We start from the raw sequence: 16,575 nt of genomic DNA on the forward strand, positions 1-16,575 counted from the left end.
GTACCAGTCTGTTAATAGTTTCATGCTTACTGTATTTGTTTTTTTTTTGTCAGGGGCGTAGCTATAGTGGAAGCAGGGGAGGTGGCTGCTACAGGTTCGGAACTCAGAAAGGGACCCACCCAGGAGGAGAACTTTAAGATTTTATTGTCATGGCCCCCTCAACAGTATTATAGAATGGCATTTTATAGAGTCACAGTATATATAGTGACATGAAAAAGATTATATACGTGTAGCCGGGTCTGAGAAAGCTATCTTGACTAACCACAGGAGAAGGAGTGGGGGTTGCACAGGAGGAGGTGGTTGCGAAGAGCTTGCTGGGGGGCATTTGTATTACATACAGCGCTGTGGAATTAATGACGCTTTCAAATAATAATAGAAGAGAATAAAAGCTTTTTGTTGTGCCTTTGTGGTGGCCATATTGGAGCCATAGACTTCCCTTCTATATTGACTGTATGGAATGAATGGGAGTCAACTGACAAATGCCAGACTATTATAGCCTCCGTTCTTCTGATCTTGTATAATCTGTTAAAAGCCATTTCTAATTTAACGGTTGGTATAAAATCTGCTTTTAGATTAGCTGTGTGATAGGTAATGCATTCTACTGATTGGAAGCTCTTATACGGAAAAATTAATGGTACAAAACAAATTATCAAGCAGATCTTTTTGTATGGAGACATTTCTTATATATCCAACCAAAATGTACTGTAGATACTGCTTTGATTTATGTATTTTCATACTTGTATGTATCTCTGGATGGAAGCAATTATGCATTCCCCCCATCCTCAGGTTCTCAGAACTTCTCAGATAAGAGGCCTTCTAGTAGTATAACACTTTTTTGTGCCACTTCACTTTTTCCAGTTTTAAAAATAATCTTACATTTCTATAATATACTTATAGGATTTGCTCTGCTTGGAGGACATCCTTGTTTTCTCACCACGCAGGATATTCATTTGGGAGTCAATGAAAGCCTGAAGGACACAGCAAGGTCTCTTTCATGTTATTTGTTCCCTACAGATTTATCTGTTTGTGCGAGAGAAATGCAGTTTTGTATTAATCCAACCTACATTGCCAGAGTTTTATCTATAGAGCTATGCTTCCAATTAAAAAAATGTCAGAATAATAAAATAACTACCACTAGGAAAATCTACTTACTATACATGATTTAATGCTTAATTAGTCTATGTAGCAACCGTGACTCCTTAAAGGCGATATTGTAGTCACAACAAACATGTAGGTTTATTACATCAGGTAACATTGAAATCGATTAGGTATTTTATAAGGGTTTATCGGGCTTACATTATTGATGACCTACCTTGGGGGGGGGGGGGGTCTCTCAGCACCCTCTCTGATAAGCTGTTAGTTGGAACTGTGGCACTTGGGTTGTTCCCCATGAAACAGCTGATCAGCATGGTGCCGGGAGTCAGACCCCCGCTAATCTAATACTGATCTTAAGCATAGTTCATCAATACTGCAATCCCTGAGAACGCCTCTAAAAATATGGACACATTTGAATGCATTTTTTATAATTGCATTGTACTTATTTGGGTCTGAAAAAACATTTTTCCAATAGGTCTATATCTCTATATTAAAACAATTCTATCCATTTGTCCTCTGCAGCCAGTATCTTTTCACATACACTTACCGATCGTAATACATTGAACCCAGACTCCCATTCCTTCCACACTGCCTTAGTTATCTTCCTGTAGTTCTCCACTATTCAACTAAAAAGACAAGGGGGCACTGCCTCCGTCTCGAGAAGGAAAAGTCTACAGAGGCGTCATAGCTTCTTTACTGTAAGGACTGTAAATCTGTGGAATAGTCTACCTCCGGATATGGTCACAGCAGGAAAGGTAAGTAGTTTTAAAAAGGGGTTAGATGAATTCTTAAAAGTAAATAAAATTAATGCTTATGAAAATGTGTAGAAATCTGGGTCTCACTCCCCTTTTCTAACATTCACGTCCCCACCTATCCTTTGGTTGAACTTGATGGACTTTTTTCAACCGTATTAACTATGTAACTCTTGGGTTTTGGATTGCAGATACTCCTCCTATTGAACTAAATTTTTTTCCTTCGCTTCCCTTTTCTTTTCCTTTCATTCTTCCTCCCCAACTGTTTCCTTCAGTGTCTAGATTGACTATCCCATTTGTCTTGTCTTCGACCATATTTCTTTACATTTAACTAGCAAAAGGACCCGACTTCGCACGGGTATATTTCATCTATTTTATTTAATGTTTGTAACATAGTACATAACATAGTACATAAGGGCGAAAAAAGACATTTGTCCATCCAGTTCGGCCTGTCATCCTGCAAGTTGATCCAGAGGAAGGCAAAAAAAAACCTGTGAGGTAGAAGCCAATTTTCCTCACTTTAGGGGAATAAAAATTCCTTCCCGACTCCAATCAGGCAATCAGAATAAATCCCTGGATCAACGATCTCTCTCTAGTAGCTATAGCCTGTAATATTATTACGCTCCAGAAATACATCCAGGCCCCTCTTGAATTCCTTTATTGTACTCACCATCACCACCTCCTCAGGCAGAGAGTTCCATAGTCTCACTGCTCTTACCGTAAAGAATCCTCTTCTATGTTTGTGTACAAACCTTCTTTCCTCCAGACGCAGAGGATGTCCCCTCGTCACAGTCACCGTCCTGGGAATGAATAGATGATGGGATAGATCTCTGTACTGACCCCTGATATATTTATACATATTAATTAGATCTCCTCTCAGTCGTCTTTTTTCTAAAGTGAATAACCCTAATTTTGATAATCTTTCAGGGTACTGTAGTTGCCCCATTCCAGTTATTACTTTAGTTGCCCTCCTCTGGACCCCCTCCAGCTCTGCTATGTCTGCTTTGTTCACTGGAGCCCAGAACTGTACACAGTACTCCATGTGTGGTCTGACTAATGATTTGTAAAGTGGTAGGACTATGTTCTCATCACGGGCATCTATGCCCCTTTTGATGCAATCCATTATCTTATTGGCTTTGGCAGCAGCTGCCTGACACTGTTTTTTGCAGCTTAGTTTGCTGTTTATTAAAATTCCTAGATATTTTTCCATGTCAGTGTTACCGAGTGTTTTACCATTTAATAAGTACGGGTGACTTGCATTATTCCTTCCCATGTGCATAACTTTACATTTGTCAGTGTTAAAGGGATTCTGTCACCTCCCCTAAGCCAAAAAACGATTTTAAAGCAGCCATGAAGCACAGCTTACCTGGATTAGGCTGTGCTCTTTTATCTTGAAATCCGTCCAGCAGTTACTGCAAAAAACAACTTTGATTGATAAGGAAATGTGTCCTGAAGGTGCCCAGAGGGGCGTTTTTTTCTTCTTAGAGAGCCCAGTACCGCCCCTCTTTCAGTGCCCAGCCCGCCTTCCTTGTACTGCCACAGCCTCTCCTCCCTCTCCTCCCCCTCTGTGGCAAGCTGGGGGCGGTTAGAAAGTACAAGAAAGGCGGGCTGGGCACTGAAAGAGGGGCGGTACTGGGCTCTCTAAGAAGAAAAAAACGCCCCTCTGGGCACCTTCAGGACACATTTCCTTATCAATCAAAGTTGTTTTTTGCAGTAACTGCTGGACGGATTTCAAGATAAAAGAGCACAGCCTAATCCAGGTAAGCTGTGCTTCATGGCTGCTTTAAAATCGTTTTTTGGCTTAGGGGAGGTGACAGAATCCCTTTAAACCTCATCTGCCACTTCTCTGCCCAAGCCTGCAATCTATCCAGATCCATCTGTAGTAGTATACTGTCCTCTTTAGTGTTAATTACTTTACACAGTATAGTGTCATCTGTGAAAATTGATATTTTACTATGCAAGCCTTCTACAAGATCATGAATAAATATATTGAAGAGAATAGGGCCCAATACTGACCCCTGAGGTACCCCACTAGTGACAGTGACCCAATCTGAGTATTTACCATTAATAACCACCCTCTGTTTTCTATCATTGAGCCAGTTACTTACCCACATACAGACGTTTTCTCCCAGTCCGAGCATTCTCATTTTATATACTAACCTTTTATGTGGTACAGTGTCAAATGCTTTGGAGAAGTCCAGATACACGACATCCATTGATTCACCGCTGTCAAGTCTAGAACTTACCTCCTCATAGAAACTGATTAAATTTGTTTGACATGCTCGATCCCTCACGAAGCCATGCTGATATGGCGTTATTTGCTTATTTCCGTTAAGATGCTCTAACATAGCATCTCTCAGAAAACCTTCAAACAGTTTACCCACAACAGATGTTAAACTTACCGGCCTATAGTTTCCAGGCTCTGTTTTTGGACCCTTTTTGAATATTGGCACCACATTTGCCATGCACCAATCCTGTGGGACATTCCCTGTCAATATAGAATCTGCAAATATCAGAAATAAGGGTCTGGCTATGACATTACTTAATTCCCTTAGGATACGGGGGTGTATGCCATCCGGTCCTGGCGATTTGTCTATTTTAATCTTTTTAAGTCGCTGTTGCACTTCTTCCTGGGTGTGTATCGTTAAAAGATATCGACAGTATCCACTATAACAGTGACATCTACAGTACCCAGCTCATTTAACAGTGACCTCCACAGCGCCCTCCCCTTTTACAGTGACCTCCACAGCAGCCACCCCTTTTTTACTGAACTCCAGAGTACCCCTTCTTGTTAACAATGATTTCCACAATAACTTGCCCCCTTAACAGTGACCTCCACAGAGCTCCGTTCCCTTAAAATGTGACCTCCACAACACCCTGTCCCCTTAACAGTGACCTCTACAGCACCCCGCCCCTTAACACTGACCTCCATAGCAGACCATCCCCTTAACTTTGACCTTCAGAGCAGCCTGCCCCCAGGGTGGCCAGAGGTCCAGTTTTATGCCAGACTGTCCAGCTTTCAGACTCTGTGTCCTTCATCCTGCGCAGGGCCTGGATGGACACAGGGATGTCCTTTTTAACAGCTCACTCTCAGACAGCAGCTCTGTGCTGTCTGAGAGTGAGCTGCAGGGAGAAAGTCACCCTCCCTCCCGCCCCTGAAGCTGACAGAAGTAAATTTTTACCTTCATTTTTTTCAAACCCCATAGGCTGCGGAGTGGGAGGGGGCATGGCCGAACCGGGTCAGAGGTGTGGCTTAGCGGGACCTGGGGATGGGGTTTTTAAGTCAGTCTTTTAAGGTTGGCCTGAATGGCCACCCTACATGCCCCCTTAACTGTGACCTCCACAGCACTCCGCTCCCTTAGCAGTGTCATCCACAGCATCCTGCCCCTTTAAAGCTGACCTACAGCAGTGAAGAAAAATGTCTGGGTTGTTATGGAAACCTGGTGTAAAACTGTGTATATGTGGAGACTAAGGGCCTGCAAGCTTCTATTGGCTGATAAGGGGCATGTGACTACGTGTATGAGGAGAAAGACCTGCAGGCTTCTATTTGCTCATGTATTCTTTTGGAATATCTCAGGAACAGTACATGCTAGAGAGCTGAGACCCAGTCTAAAACCTTAGATTTCTTTACTTTACTTACTTATCATATTGTAGATATAATACAAAGAACAGTGCTCCCCCCCTTTAACCAAACAATATCAAAACTTAAAAGGGGTTGTGCCAAGTTTATAATTTATCCCTTATTCACAGGATAGGGGATAGCTAATGGAGCACTGGGGGTCCCATCTCCCTGATCTGATCGAGTGTTAGGTCGGGAATGCACCCTGCCACTTCATTTATTCTCTATGGAACTGCTGGAGACAGCCGAGTACAGTGCCCCAGCAATCAGTTAGTTATTCCCAATCCTGTAAATAGGGAATAACTTCTTAACTTGGTACAACCTTTTTAAACTTACATGCGCTGGGTACTAGAGTTATCTAGGAGGCTCCACTGGGCAATTTTTCCAAGTTAGGCTACTTTCACACTAGCATTTTAGTTTTCCGGTATTAAGATCAGTCATAGGGGCTCAATACAGGGGAAAAAACGCTTTAGTTTTGTCCGTGGGGACAAAACTGAACTGAATAGAACGGAATGCTCCAAAATGAATTCCATTCCGTTTAGTTGCGTTCCCATACCGGAGAGCAAACCGCAACATGTTGTAGTTTGCTTTCCATCCTGGGAAGCGGAGCAAGAAGGAACTGGCATAACCCCCAGTGCAAGTCAATGGGGACGGATCCGTTTTCTTTGACATAATCTGACACAATAAAAAAACGTATCCGTCCTTCATTGACTTTCAATGGTGTTCATGATGGATCCGTCTTGGCAATGTTAAAGATAATACAACCGGATCATTCATAACAGATGCAGGCGGTTGTATTATCAGTAAAGGAAGTGTTTTTTTTCTGAATCCTGCCAGATCCAGTAAAAACGCTAGTGTGAAAGTAGCCTTAGCTGTGGGAAAAATGCTATATGGTGAAAAACTGGTTATATAAATCCCTGCCGACTAAAATGGAATATATAACTAGCATTAAATTATATAATTATATAAAAAATATATAACTAGCATTAGCGTCTCTTAACTCATAAGCAGCAGCATGCATGTGGAACCTGCACTCCCTGAATTTTATGGTGGCCATTATGGCACTATAACAGGTAGTATTTAGTGTTAGGTTCCCGTCTTACAGAAATCGCCTTGACGTTTGGCAGATGGGCCCAAATAATTTTGTACAAAATGTATTTGCCAAGAATCTCAAATTTACAAAAATAAGAGTAGCATTAGCACCAGAATATTTTCTAGAACTATGGCATTATTGTACGTTATTTTTGTTTGCAGAGTGCTGTTGCATTGTGTTTATTTTGTGTTTCTAGCCATGGCGGCGTGCACCTGTGCATTGGGATGTGCTGACTGACCCCCCTTTTTTTGCAGTCCTAACTCATGAGAAATATATTTACATGAAACTGGATTTGGGTAATATACTTATATTTCATCTCTACAAAAAATGTTTACTATGTAGAGCTGATTTCCATTGTTCTTCATTACCCGTGTGCATTTATTGTTGTAATTTACTTGTACACAATAAATCTTTAATGAACCATTAACTAAAATCCCAGTTAGTTTTTATTACACATTTTCAATCACTTGTCCCCTGCAGCCAACATCTTTACACATACAATGAAGGCAGCTCTTTCTCCTTTACAGGAAAATCCATTAGCGGTGCTGCCTGAAGGCTCATTCTCTAGCTCTTATCTCTGAATTCCTGAATCTCTAAACTCAGAATATGAGTTATGAGCATGAACATCACACAGAATGATGTAAACATTGAAGAATCTGTGGCACATGCACAAGCGATGTGGCCCCTTCAAACAGCTGATCGGCAAAGTGGGCAAGAGTTGGCGCCCACCAATCAAATATCCTCAGAATAGGCCATCACTATCAGAAAACTGGATAACCCTCTTTAAGCTGAATTCTTATCAAATTGATAAGAATTCAGCATACTTGAGCGTTTATAAGCTCTCTGGAATGCAGAGATAAGGGTTATATTGTGAAGAATACTGCAGCCAGTATCTTTTCACATACAAAGCTGACTGCTCTAACAAGGGGGTAATTTTTTTTATCTATATACAGTAGTTCTATTGAAAAATGTTTGGCTTGTTTAGTCCAAAATAAGTACAGTGTAATAATAATAATAAAACGTGCATTCAAATGTGTCACCTTCAGATGTCAGTCTATGGGAATTATTATAATGATTCACCACTTTCCTATAAATATGTTGTATGTTAGCAGTTTGGTGTTCTTTACTTATTGCCGCCACCATAAATAATCAGATTTTCTCTGGACATGTGTTGCAGCACTTCCAAGTGATGTAACGTCCTGGGGGGTTAGGTGACCAACCAATTCATTACTGTAATTTATTGAAAACTAAAATATTACATTGACATAAGTATTCAGACTAGTGATAACTGTTATTGGTTCGTCCCAATATGAATGAACCCAATTCGTTCATCACATTATCTGTACTGTGGCCGACGAATTGTCTGTATAATGATGTTAAAATGTATTCTTTGCGATTAGGCCTGATTAAGATGGCCACCGGTCTCGCAAGACCACCTTAATCTTGTGCATGTGCCATTACTGTTAGTAGCGGCACATGGCCAAACATATTTCATTACAAATCTGAACCCAGATTCGTTATAATTGTGACACGCTCCACAAATCCCAGGTTTGGATTCGTAATTAAGTATATTCGCACATGCACCGCTACTCACAGTAACAGCGCATGGGTAAGATTAAGGTGGTCTTGCGAGACTGGTGGCCATCTTAATCTGACCTCATCGCAAAGAAAGTACATTTTAACATCACTATACAGACATTCCCTCTGCCACAGTACAGATAATAGCGGGACTGTAGTGGGACGGACCAATTCACTCGTCCCCAATTCAGACTCTTTACTCAGTACTTAGTTGAAGCACCGTTGACAACGATTTCAGCATCCAGTCTTCTTGGTATAATGCCATAATGTTTGCAAACCTGGATTTGAGGATTCTCTGCCATTCTTCTCTGCAGATCCTCTCAACCTGTGTCAGGCTGGATGGACAGCCATCAGGTCTCTCCAGAGATGTTTGATTGGGTTCAAGGCAGGGCTCTGGCTGGGCCACTCAAGGGCATTCACAGAGTTGTCCCTAAGCCACGTTCGTGTTGTCTTGCCTTTGTGCTTATTGTCATTGTTTTGTTGGAAGGTGAACCTTCGCCCAGTCTGAGGTCCTGAGCACTCTGGATCAGATTTTTATAAGAATATCTCTGAACTGTGTCCCGAACTGTATGTTGCCCGGCTCAGGCGGCGCAATGATAATGATGTTATTGCGCTGCATCTGATAGGCTTAAGGCCTAGTGTCTGCAGTCTGAGGGAAGGATGATGCCTCTCCCCTACCCTGCCACAGCATCCATCTGTATCGCTGTCCTAAGGATAGTGATACAGATGAAAATAGAAATGAGCACCACTGTTACCCAGGCCCTTCGCCCCTGATTTCTTAGTTTGGTGGGGCAGCCAGCTGTAGGAAATGTTCTGGTTGTTCCAAACATCTTCTGTCCTAAGGATAGCGATACAGATGAAAATAGAGATGAGTGTCACTGTTACCCAGGCCCTTCGCCCCCGATTTCTTAGTTTGGTGGGACAGCCAGCTGTAGGAAATGTTCTGGTTGTTCCAAACATCTTCTGTTTAAGAATTATGAAGGCCACTCACTCTGCTCTTGGGAACTTTCAGCGCAGAATTTTTGCACCCTTCTCCAGATCCGTGACTCCTCACAGCCTTGTCTCTGAGCGCTTTCCTACTCATGACTTGCTTTTTGCTCTGATATGCTTTGTCAGCTGTGAGACCTTATATAGACATAGGTGTTACTTTCCAAGTCATGTCCAATCAATTAAATTTACCACAGGTGGACTCCAATCAAGGTATAGAAACATCTCAAAGATGATCAAGAGAAATGGGAGCCCCCAGAACTACATTTCAAGTATCTTAGCAAAGGGTCTGAATACTAATGTCCATGTAAAACTGTAGCTTTTCCTCTTTAATAATTTAGCAAAAATTTCTAAAATTCTGTTTTCCCTTTCTCATTATGACGTATTGAGTGTAGATTTTAGCACAAGGTCACAACATAACAAAATGTAAAAAAGTGGAAGGGTCTGAAGACTTTCCGAATGCATTTTATATATTGATGCATACATGGTATTATATTTGTTTTATGCTGCCTAAGGCGCATGCGCTGATATCTGGACACACAATGGACAAGGAAACAGTGAATTACCGTAGTAAGTTTCTACTGTGTATTACTCGATCTTTGGACAACACACATAGTACAGGATGCATGTATGCAGCGACAAGCTGGGGAGTGAGTGGAAGACGATGGAAGTGGTAGTTATGGCAAGGAAGGAGAGCAAGTTAAGGTGCAAGGAAGGAGAGCAGGTGGCTGGTACAAACAGTAAGCAGGCCAGTTGGCATCAATAAATAAGTCTCTCTTTACTAAAGTACAGTGCATGTGAGTAGTAGTACATCCGACAGTTGTAGTGGAATCCGTCCCCAATAGCAGCGTATGGACATCGATAATAATAGAGGATGTAGTATCCCTTCTCTGTTTATCTCTAAAATCTCTCTGCAGAGCCACAAGCTTGCAATGAGGGTTGAATATTTCTCACTTCCCAGGCTGAGTGGTGCAGATATAGGATACAGTTGGGCACACCGTCTCGAAGTGTGGCAGGGTGCGTTAGCAATGTTCACTCACAGCAGCAAAGTCTTTTGCCAATAAATGTGCACAATACCTTGCTGTTGGACTTCAATGCACGGCCTTGAGGGTCCTAGACCTTCTAATTTCCTTCTCTCTAGAGCAGGTTGATAGCAAAGTCATTCTGGAGGTGGGGTGGGGGGGGGGGGGGGGGATCCATCTCCCAACAATCTAAGGCTACTTTCACACTGGCGTTTTGGCTTTCTGTTTGTGAGATCCGTTTCAGGGCTCTCACAAGCGGTCCAAAACGGATCAGTTTTGCCATACTGCATTCTGAATGGAAAAGGATCCGCTCAGAATGCATCAGTTTGCCTCCGTTCAGTCTCTATTCCGCTTTGGAGACGGACACCAAAACGCTGATTGCAGTGTTTTGGTGTCCGTCTGATGAAACTGAGCCAAACGGATCCATCCTGACACACAATGTAAGTCAATGGGGACAGGATCCGTTTTCACTGACACAATCTGGCACAATAGAAAACGGATCCGTCCCCTATTGACTTTCAATGGTGTTCAAGACGGATCCGTTTTGGCTATGTTACAGATAATACAAACAGATCCATTCTGAACGGATGCATGCGGCTGTATTATCGGTGCGGATCCGTCTGTGCAGATCCATGACGGATCCTGCACCAAACGCGAGTGTGAAAGTAGCCTAACACAGTGTTAACCATTGATTGCCCATATAATACTATTAATTCAACAACATTTAACTCAATAACATGTCATTACAGCAATTAACTCCTCTGGGGTACTGCATATACAGTCATAGATGGGTTGGCCAGGTGACCCCACAGGGCACGACCTCACTTTGATGGTCTGCAGCTCTTGTTCAGGGGAAAGCTGATAGTGTATATTCAGGGCAGTGAGTACAGAACACCAAACCGCCCCAAAAAAAAAAAGCTATTTATGCTGCTATTTACAGGAAAACAGCTAACGCCTTTAAATGCAGCATAAAGTGTGTTTTTCTTTTAGTGCCATTTTTCTGTACTATTTTTGGGTCAATGGCATTTCCTTTAAATTGTAGCATGCTCTGGGTGTGTCGTTGCTTGCCTGATTTAATTTTTTTTTGTCCCATAGATATCCTTTTTTTTGCCTGCTTGAAAAAAAACAAGTGTTAGGCCTCTTGCACACGGCCGTTGTGCGACTGTTCCGTGCATTGGCAACTGCATTTTGGGGTCCCCAATGCACGGGCCCCATCAGTGTGGCAGTCGCGACAGGATCCAGACCCATTTAACTTGTGCATGAGGCCGTAATGTCTGTTGCATCTTTTAATAGTGTTTTAAATGCCTTATTTTAATCATGCCTTTTTCATACACAGTTTCCTGCAATCCCTTTTTTCCGTAAAAAAAAACCCGGATCTCAGACAGAAATGGCTCAAACGGATGCCAAAATGTTCATAACTGATGCACAGGATGTGTTTTTTTACAGGATCCATTTTTTTCTTTATTTTTCTGTTCTTCTGAGGGATCAGAAGAACGGAAAAATAACAGTAATGTAAACTCTCCCTAAGCATGGTAAAAGAATGCAGCACAAGGCTGGCTATGTCACTGCTGTTTTTACAAAAAACACAAACCAGACAAATATAATGTGTCAGAACCTTCAGGTTCCCTACACATAAATTTTCTCTGGCTTTTTTTGAGCTGTACAAATGCAAAAATAATTTTTTTTGCAAACAGTAATTTTTTCCCTATAGGAAAGGTGCTGTAAAAACTAGTGTTGAGCGAATCAAAGTTCATGAAGTGGCTTAGATCCGAATTTTAGGAAAAACTCAATTTGCTCCGAAGCTGAATTTCCTTGTGTATGGTGGTAATGAACTGATTATTCCTGGCAGTATAATTTATTTATTTTTTAATCCTACTTACCTTATCCATTTGAGCGTGAAGAGGCTGCCCCGGACGCTTGAAGATCCCGCTCAGAATCTTGTGCATGGTGACATATGACATCATGATGCTGGCCGATGTGATGACATCATCACACCCCAGATAAGATTTCATGCTGGATCTCCAAGGAAGATGGCTGCGGCGGCCTCTTCACGATCAATTGGATGAGGTAAGTGCAATGAATATTTTTATTTAAATTCCAAACACTAAAATGTTTTAATATGGATCTCAGGTGCCGCGAGCAGCGATGAACGAGCATCTATGAAAAACAGACTCCATGCGCAGTCTGTTTTTTTTTTTTCACAGAGCCATTGACTTAAATGGGACGAGACTTCCGTAAAAATCAGACCAAAATAGTGCATGCTGCAATTTTCACTGAATGGACTGATGGTCCATTAAGAAAGCATGTCAGACATGTCAATTGACCCATTGACATTATTTGTCAGTGTTTAGTCCATGTACAGTCCGTTCTATACTAGGACACTGAAAGTGAATGTTCAGATTTTGATTCTTTAAATAGGTTCCAAATTCTCTGCGGAATAATTACAGAGTTAAATGCTAAAATTCTGGATTTCTGCATAGCGGTTCCCTTCCAGCATATTTGCCGGGTTGCGACTGGATCTCTGCCGATCCCCATTATAGTTAATGGGGCTGGACAGAAACTTTCAAGGAACAGGAATGTGACAAGATCTGGCAGGCTATTCCCTGCGGGAACAGCCTGCAGGAACCCTAGTGCTAGGGTGAAACTAGCTTTAGCTTTCCATTCTTCTGATCCGTCAGAAGAACATAAAAATAAAATAATGCAAAAAAAACTGATCAGTTCTTTGGAGCATCAGTTATGCTCAGTTAGCACTAAAAATAACCGATCTATCTTTTTTGAGCATCAGTTATGGTCAGTTTGCATCTGTTTGTGTCACTTCCCTCAGAGATCAGTTATTTTTGATGGGAGAAAAAGTTTAGCATACAGCAGAGTTCACATCACTGTTTAGCTTTCTGTTCTTCTGACCTGTAAAGGAGAGTTCTCATCACTGTTATTTTTGCGTTCTTTTGATCCATCAGAAAAACTGAAAAAAAAAATGGATTCTGTGCATCTTTATATCCTGTCAAAAATAACTGATCTCTGACAGAAGTGGCAGAAACTAATGCATACTGATCAAAACTGATGCTAAAAAGAATGGATTCAGTTTTTTCTTTTTTTTTCTATTCTTCTGACAGATTAATGACAGAACAGTGATGTCAACTCAGCCTAAGGGCTCACGCACACAAACGTTTTCAGCAGGGGCAGATTGGCCATAGACTCTACAAGGAAATTTCCTGTTGGGCCAATGCCTAGGAGGACCACCGAAGCCCTCTTCATGCGCGCCAGTCGGGTTCATAATGATCTGATTCTCTGTTATGCAGATGGCCAGCAGCTCTGTTATGCAGGTGTCCTCCTGAATTCAACTGTATCAATGTCCTGAAGACAGCGGCAGTATTTTGTGCCTCTCTGTGGTATTTGGTTTAGCTGGGGCAGTATATTGCCCTGCACTATGGTATTGCTGGTCCCACCAACTTCTACCTAATTTGTTGCCCGGCATTCTGTCAATTTGGACTCACCTGTAAAATGGGGCCACTTTTAGCTTTTTTTTTTCCAGGGCCACTTTTAGTTCTCAGTCCGCCCCAGTGTTGAGGCCGGTGCCTGTATATTGCCGACCCACGTGCGTTTCATGGATGTGGACCCATTCATTTGAATGGGTCTGCAAACCGAAAGATATGGTGTGGAGGCACGGAGTGGAAGGCCACGGAATGCTTCCATGGCATTTCGGTCCGTGCCTCCGTAGTTGAATGGGTCTGCATTCGTCAGCGCCGGTGGCACGGATGATGCACATGCATTGAGGACTGCAATTTGAGGTCCGTAATGCACGATACGTTCGTGTGCACGAGCGCTAAGCTAAATCTGACTATACAGAGAATTTAGAGCTATATATCAGCAAAATAAAGCTCTGCCTCCTATATATACAGTATATATATATATATGCCATACTCACTAATTATTCTGGAACATCCAGAAAAAGGGGAGATTTCCTGGAAGATCTGGCAAATCTCCTATGCATGGAGAGCTGTTTTTACCAGAAAGCAGCTCCTCCATGAGCTCCAACTGACTCCCATGTGTCCACACATGCACTGAATGGATGTGACACATCACAAAAGGAGTATGGTCTATAAAGGCAAAGGGGTGTGGACTTCAAAAAGGGGCATGTCCACAAACAAAAACTTTTTGGTAGACATGCCCCGCAGTGGTCTCTGCCCTCTCTACAACAGTTGGCGAATATGATATTTCCAAATTAGCACAGAACCAGTGGACTTAAATACGACATGATGAAAAAAGGTGGAGGTTCACTTTATGGATACAAACACACACCAAAGGTGCTCTGAAAAATAAAAGGTGGAGTGCTTGCCACTTTAATAAAACCTTTAATTCAGGGGCGGACTGGGAACTTAAAGTGACCCTGGAAAAAACCCAAAAGGGGCCTCATGTTATAGGCGAGTCCAAATTTACAGAAGGCGGGACAGCAGAAGTAAACTGGGCCAGCAATACGATAGTGCTGGACAAAATACCGCTCCAGCAGAACCAAATACCACAGTGCAGCACAATATACTGCCCTAGCAGAACCAAATACCACAGTGCAGCACAATATACTGCCCTAGCAGAACCAAATACCACAGTGCAGCACAATATACTGCCCGGGCAGAACCAAATACCACAGTGTAACACAATATACTGCCCTAGCAGAACCAAATACCACAGTGCAGCACAATATACTGCCCTAGCAGAACCAAATACCACAGTGCAGCACAATATACTGCCCGGGCAGAACCAAATACCACAGTGCAGCACAATATACTGCCCTAGCAGAACCAAATACCACAGTGCAGCACAATATACTGCCCTAGCAGAACCAAATACCACAGTGCAGCACAATATACTGCCCGGGCAGAACCAAATACCACAGTGTAACACAATATACTGCCCTAGCAGAACCAAATACAACAGTGCAGCACAATATACTGCCCTAGCAGAACCAAATTCCACAGTGCAGCACAATATACTGCCCTAGCAGAACCAAATACCACAGTGCAGCTCAATATACTGCCCCAGCAGAACCAAATGCCACAGTTTTTAATACATAAAGCTGACATGCACTACATACATGTCTACACATTTCGGATCACAAAAATGTGGACCCTCATGACAAAAACTGTAGTATTCACCTGACATAAATAGAGATAGATATCAGCAAAAACAGGTGTGAACAATTAACATAGACTCTTAGTGACATAGCACACAAATACAAATAAAACATATACATTTGTGCTTTTTAAAAAATATACAAAGAGACAGAATAAGAATCAATAATGTAATATAAGATCATGTTTGCGATTTAGACCTTTTGGAACACAAGAATCCATACGGAAAATCCAAAAGGATTCCCTGTTTAAAAGTAGCCTTCTATGATCTCCCCCACGTTTCGGCGGATTAACCCTTTCCAAGCCCTAAACCTGTGGTGTCTCCAGCATGACATGCTCCATAGTGTGAACTGACCGCTGATACATTTTTGGTGGTAGCATGTGGAATATCGGAGATACGTCTCAGAATTCTGACCTTTAAACAGTTAGTGGTACAGCCCACATATTGGAGACAGCACAGGGAACAAGTGATAAAATACACCACAAAACTGGTGTTGCAATTAATATACTGTTTTATTTCAACCCCCTTCTGGTTTGCAATAGAAAAAACTGACTGACCAGTCTGAATAAATCCACAGCATGTGCGTAAGCGATGTCCACTCCTATAGTTGCCCTTAAAACGAAGCCAAGTGGACTGGGTGCTGTTCACACTAGAAAATAAACTTGGACTGACTTTCTGGGCAATGGACGGTGCACGTCGAGCTACACATTTTATTCCTAAAGACACAATATCTGCCCACTGTTCATCAGAGCAGAGTACTGGTAAATATGTTTTAACAATATGACAGATTTTCGGGTATTTAAGACTGAAGTTAGTAGCAAAAACTGAAGCAGATTGTTTTTCTCAATTTTTCTGTATTGCTTGACTAGAGCTTTCTTTAGGAAAAACCAAATCCGCACACAATGTAGATGAAACATATCTTTTAGCTTGATTCAAGGACTGATTTGAATATTGTCGTAATGTTAGACGGTCGGCAACCACATTTAACTCTTTTGAAAAAGCCTCATCGTCAGAACAATTGCGTCTCTCGTGTATATATTCACCCCTAGGTATATTGTGAATGACATGTGGGGGGTGACATGATGTAGCAAGAAGAGTGGTGTTGCCGGCGGTTTCCTTACGATATGTATGTGTGGTCACCTTGGAAGTACATACATCGCCTATGAGAAGGAGATCCAAATATGGGATAATGGAGGCATCAAAATAAAGTGTAAATTTAAGATTGCATTTATTATTGTTGAGGAACTCTCCAAACAGCGGTATTGTCGCTTGGTCCCCTGACCATATAAATAACAAATCATC

The 16,575-nt window shown here is 41.9% G+C and overlaps 1 protein-coding gene across 1 annotated transcript in view; it reads left to right on the plus strand.

Annotated features, from left to right (window-relative positions):
- OTC (ornithine transcarbamylase) overlaps positions 1-16,575 on the plus strand; it is a 136,362-nt gene that overhangs the window by 71,938 nt on the left and 47,849 nt on the right. The window contains exon 4 of the mRNA XM_044286642.1: positions 898-985. Coding sequence (XP_044142577.1) covers positions 898-985 — 88 coding nt within the window. The remainder of the gene's footprint in view (positions 1-897; positions 986-16,575) is intronic.

The sequence above is a fragment of the Bufo gargarizans genome, chromosome 3, assembly GCF_014858855.1.
Source record: "Bufo gargarizans isolate SCDJY-AF-19 chromosome 3, ASM1485885v1, whole genome shotgun sequence".
In the NCBI taxonomy this organism is placed as follows: domain Eukaryota; kingdom Metazoa; phylum Chordata; class Amphibia; order Anura; family Bufonidae; genus Bufo; species Bufo gargarizans.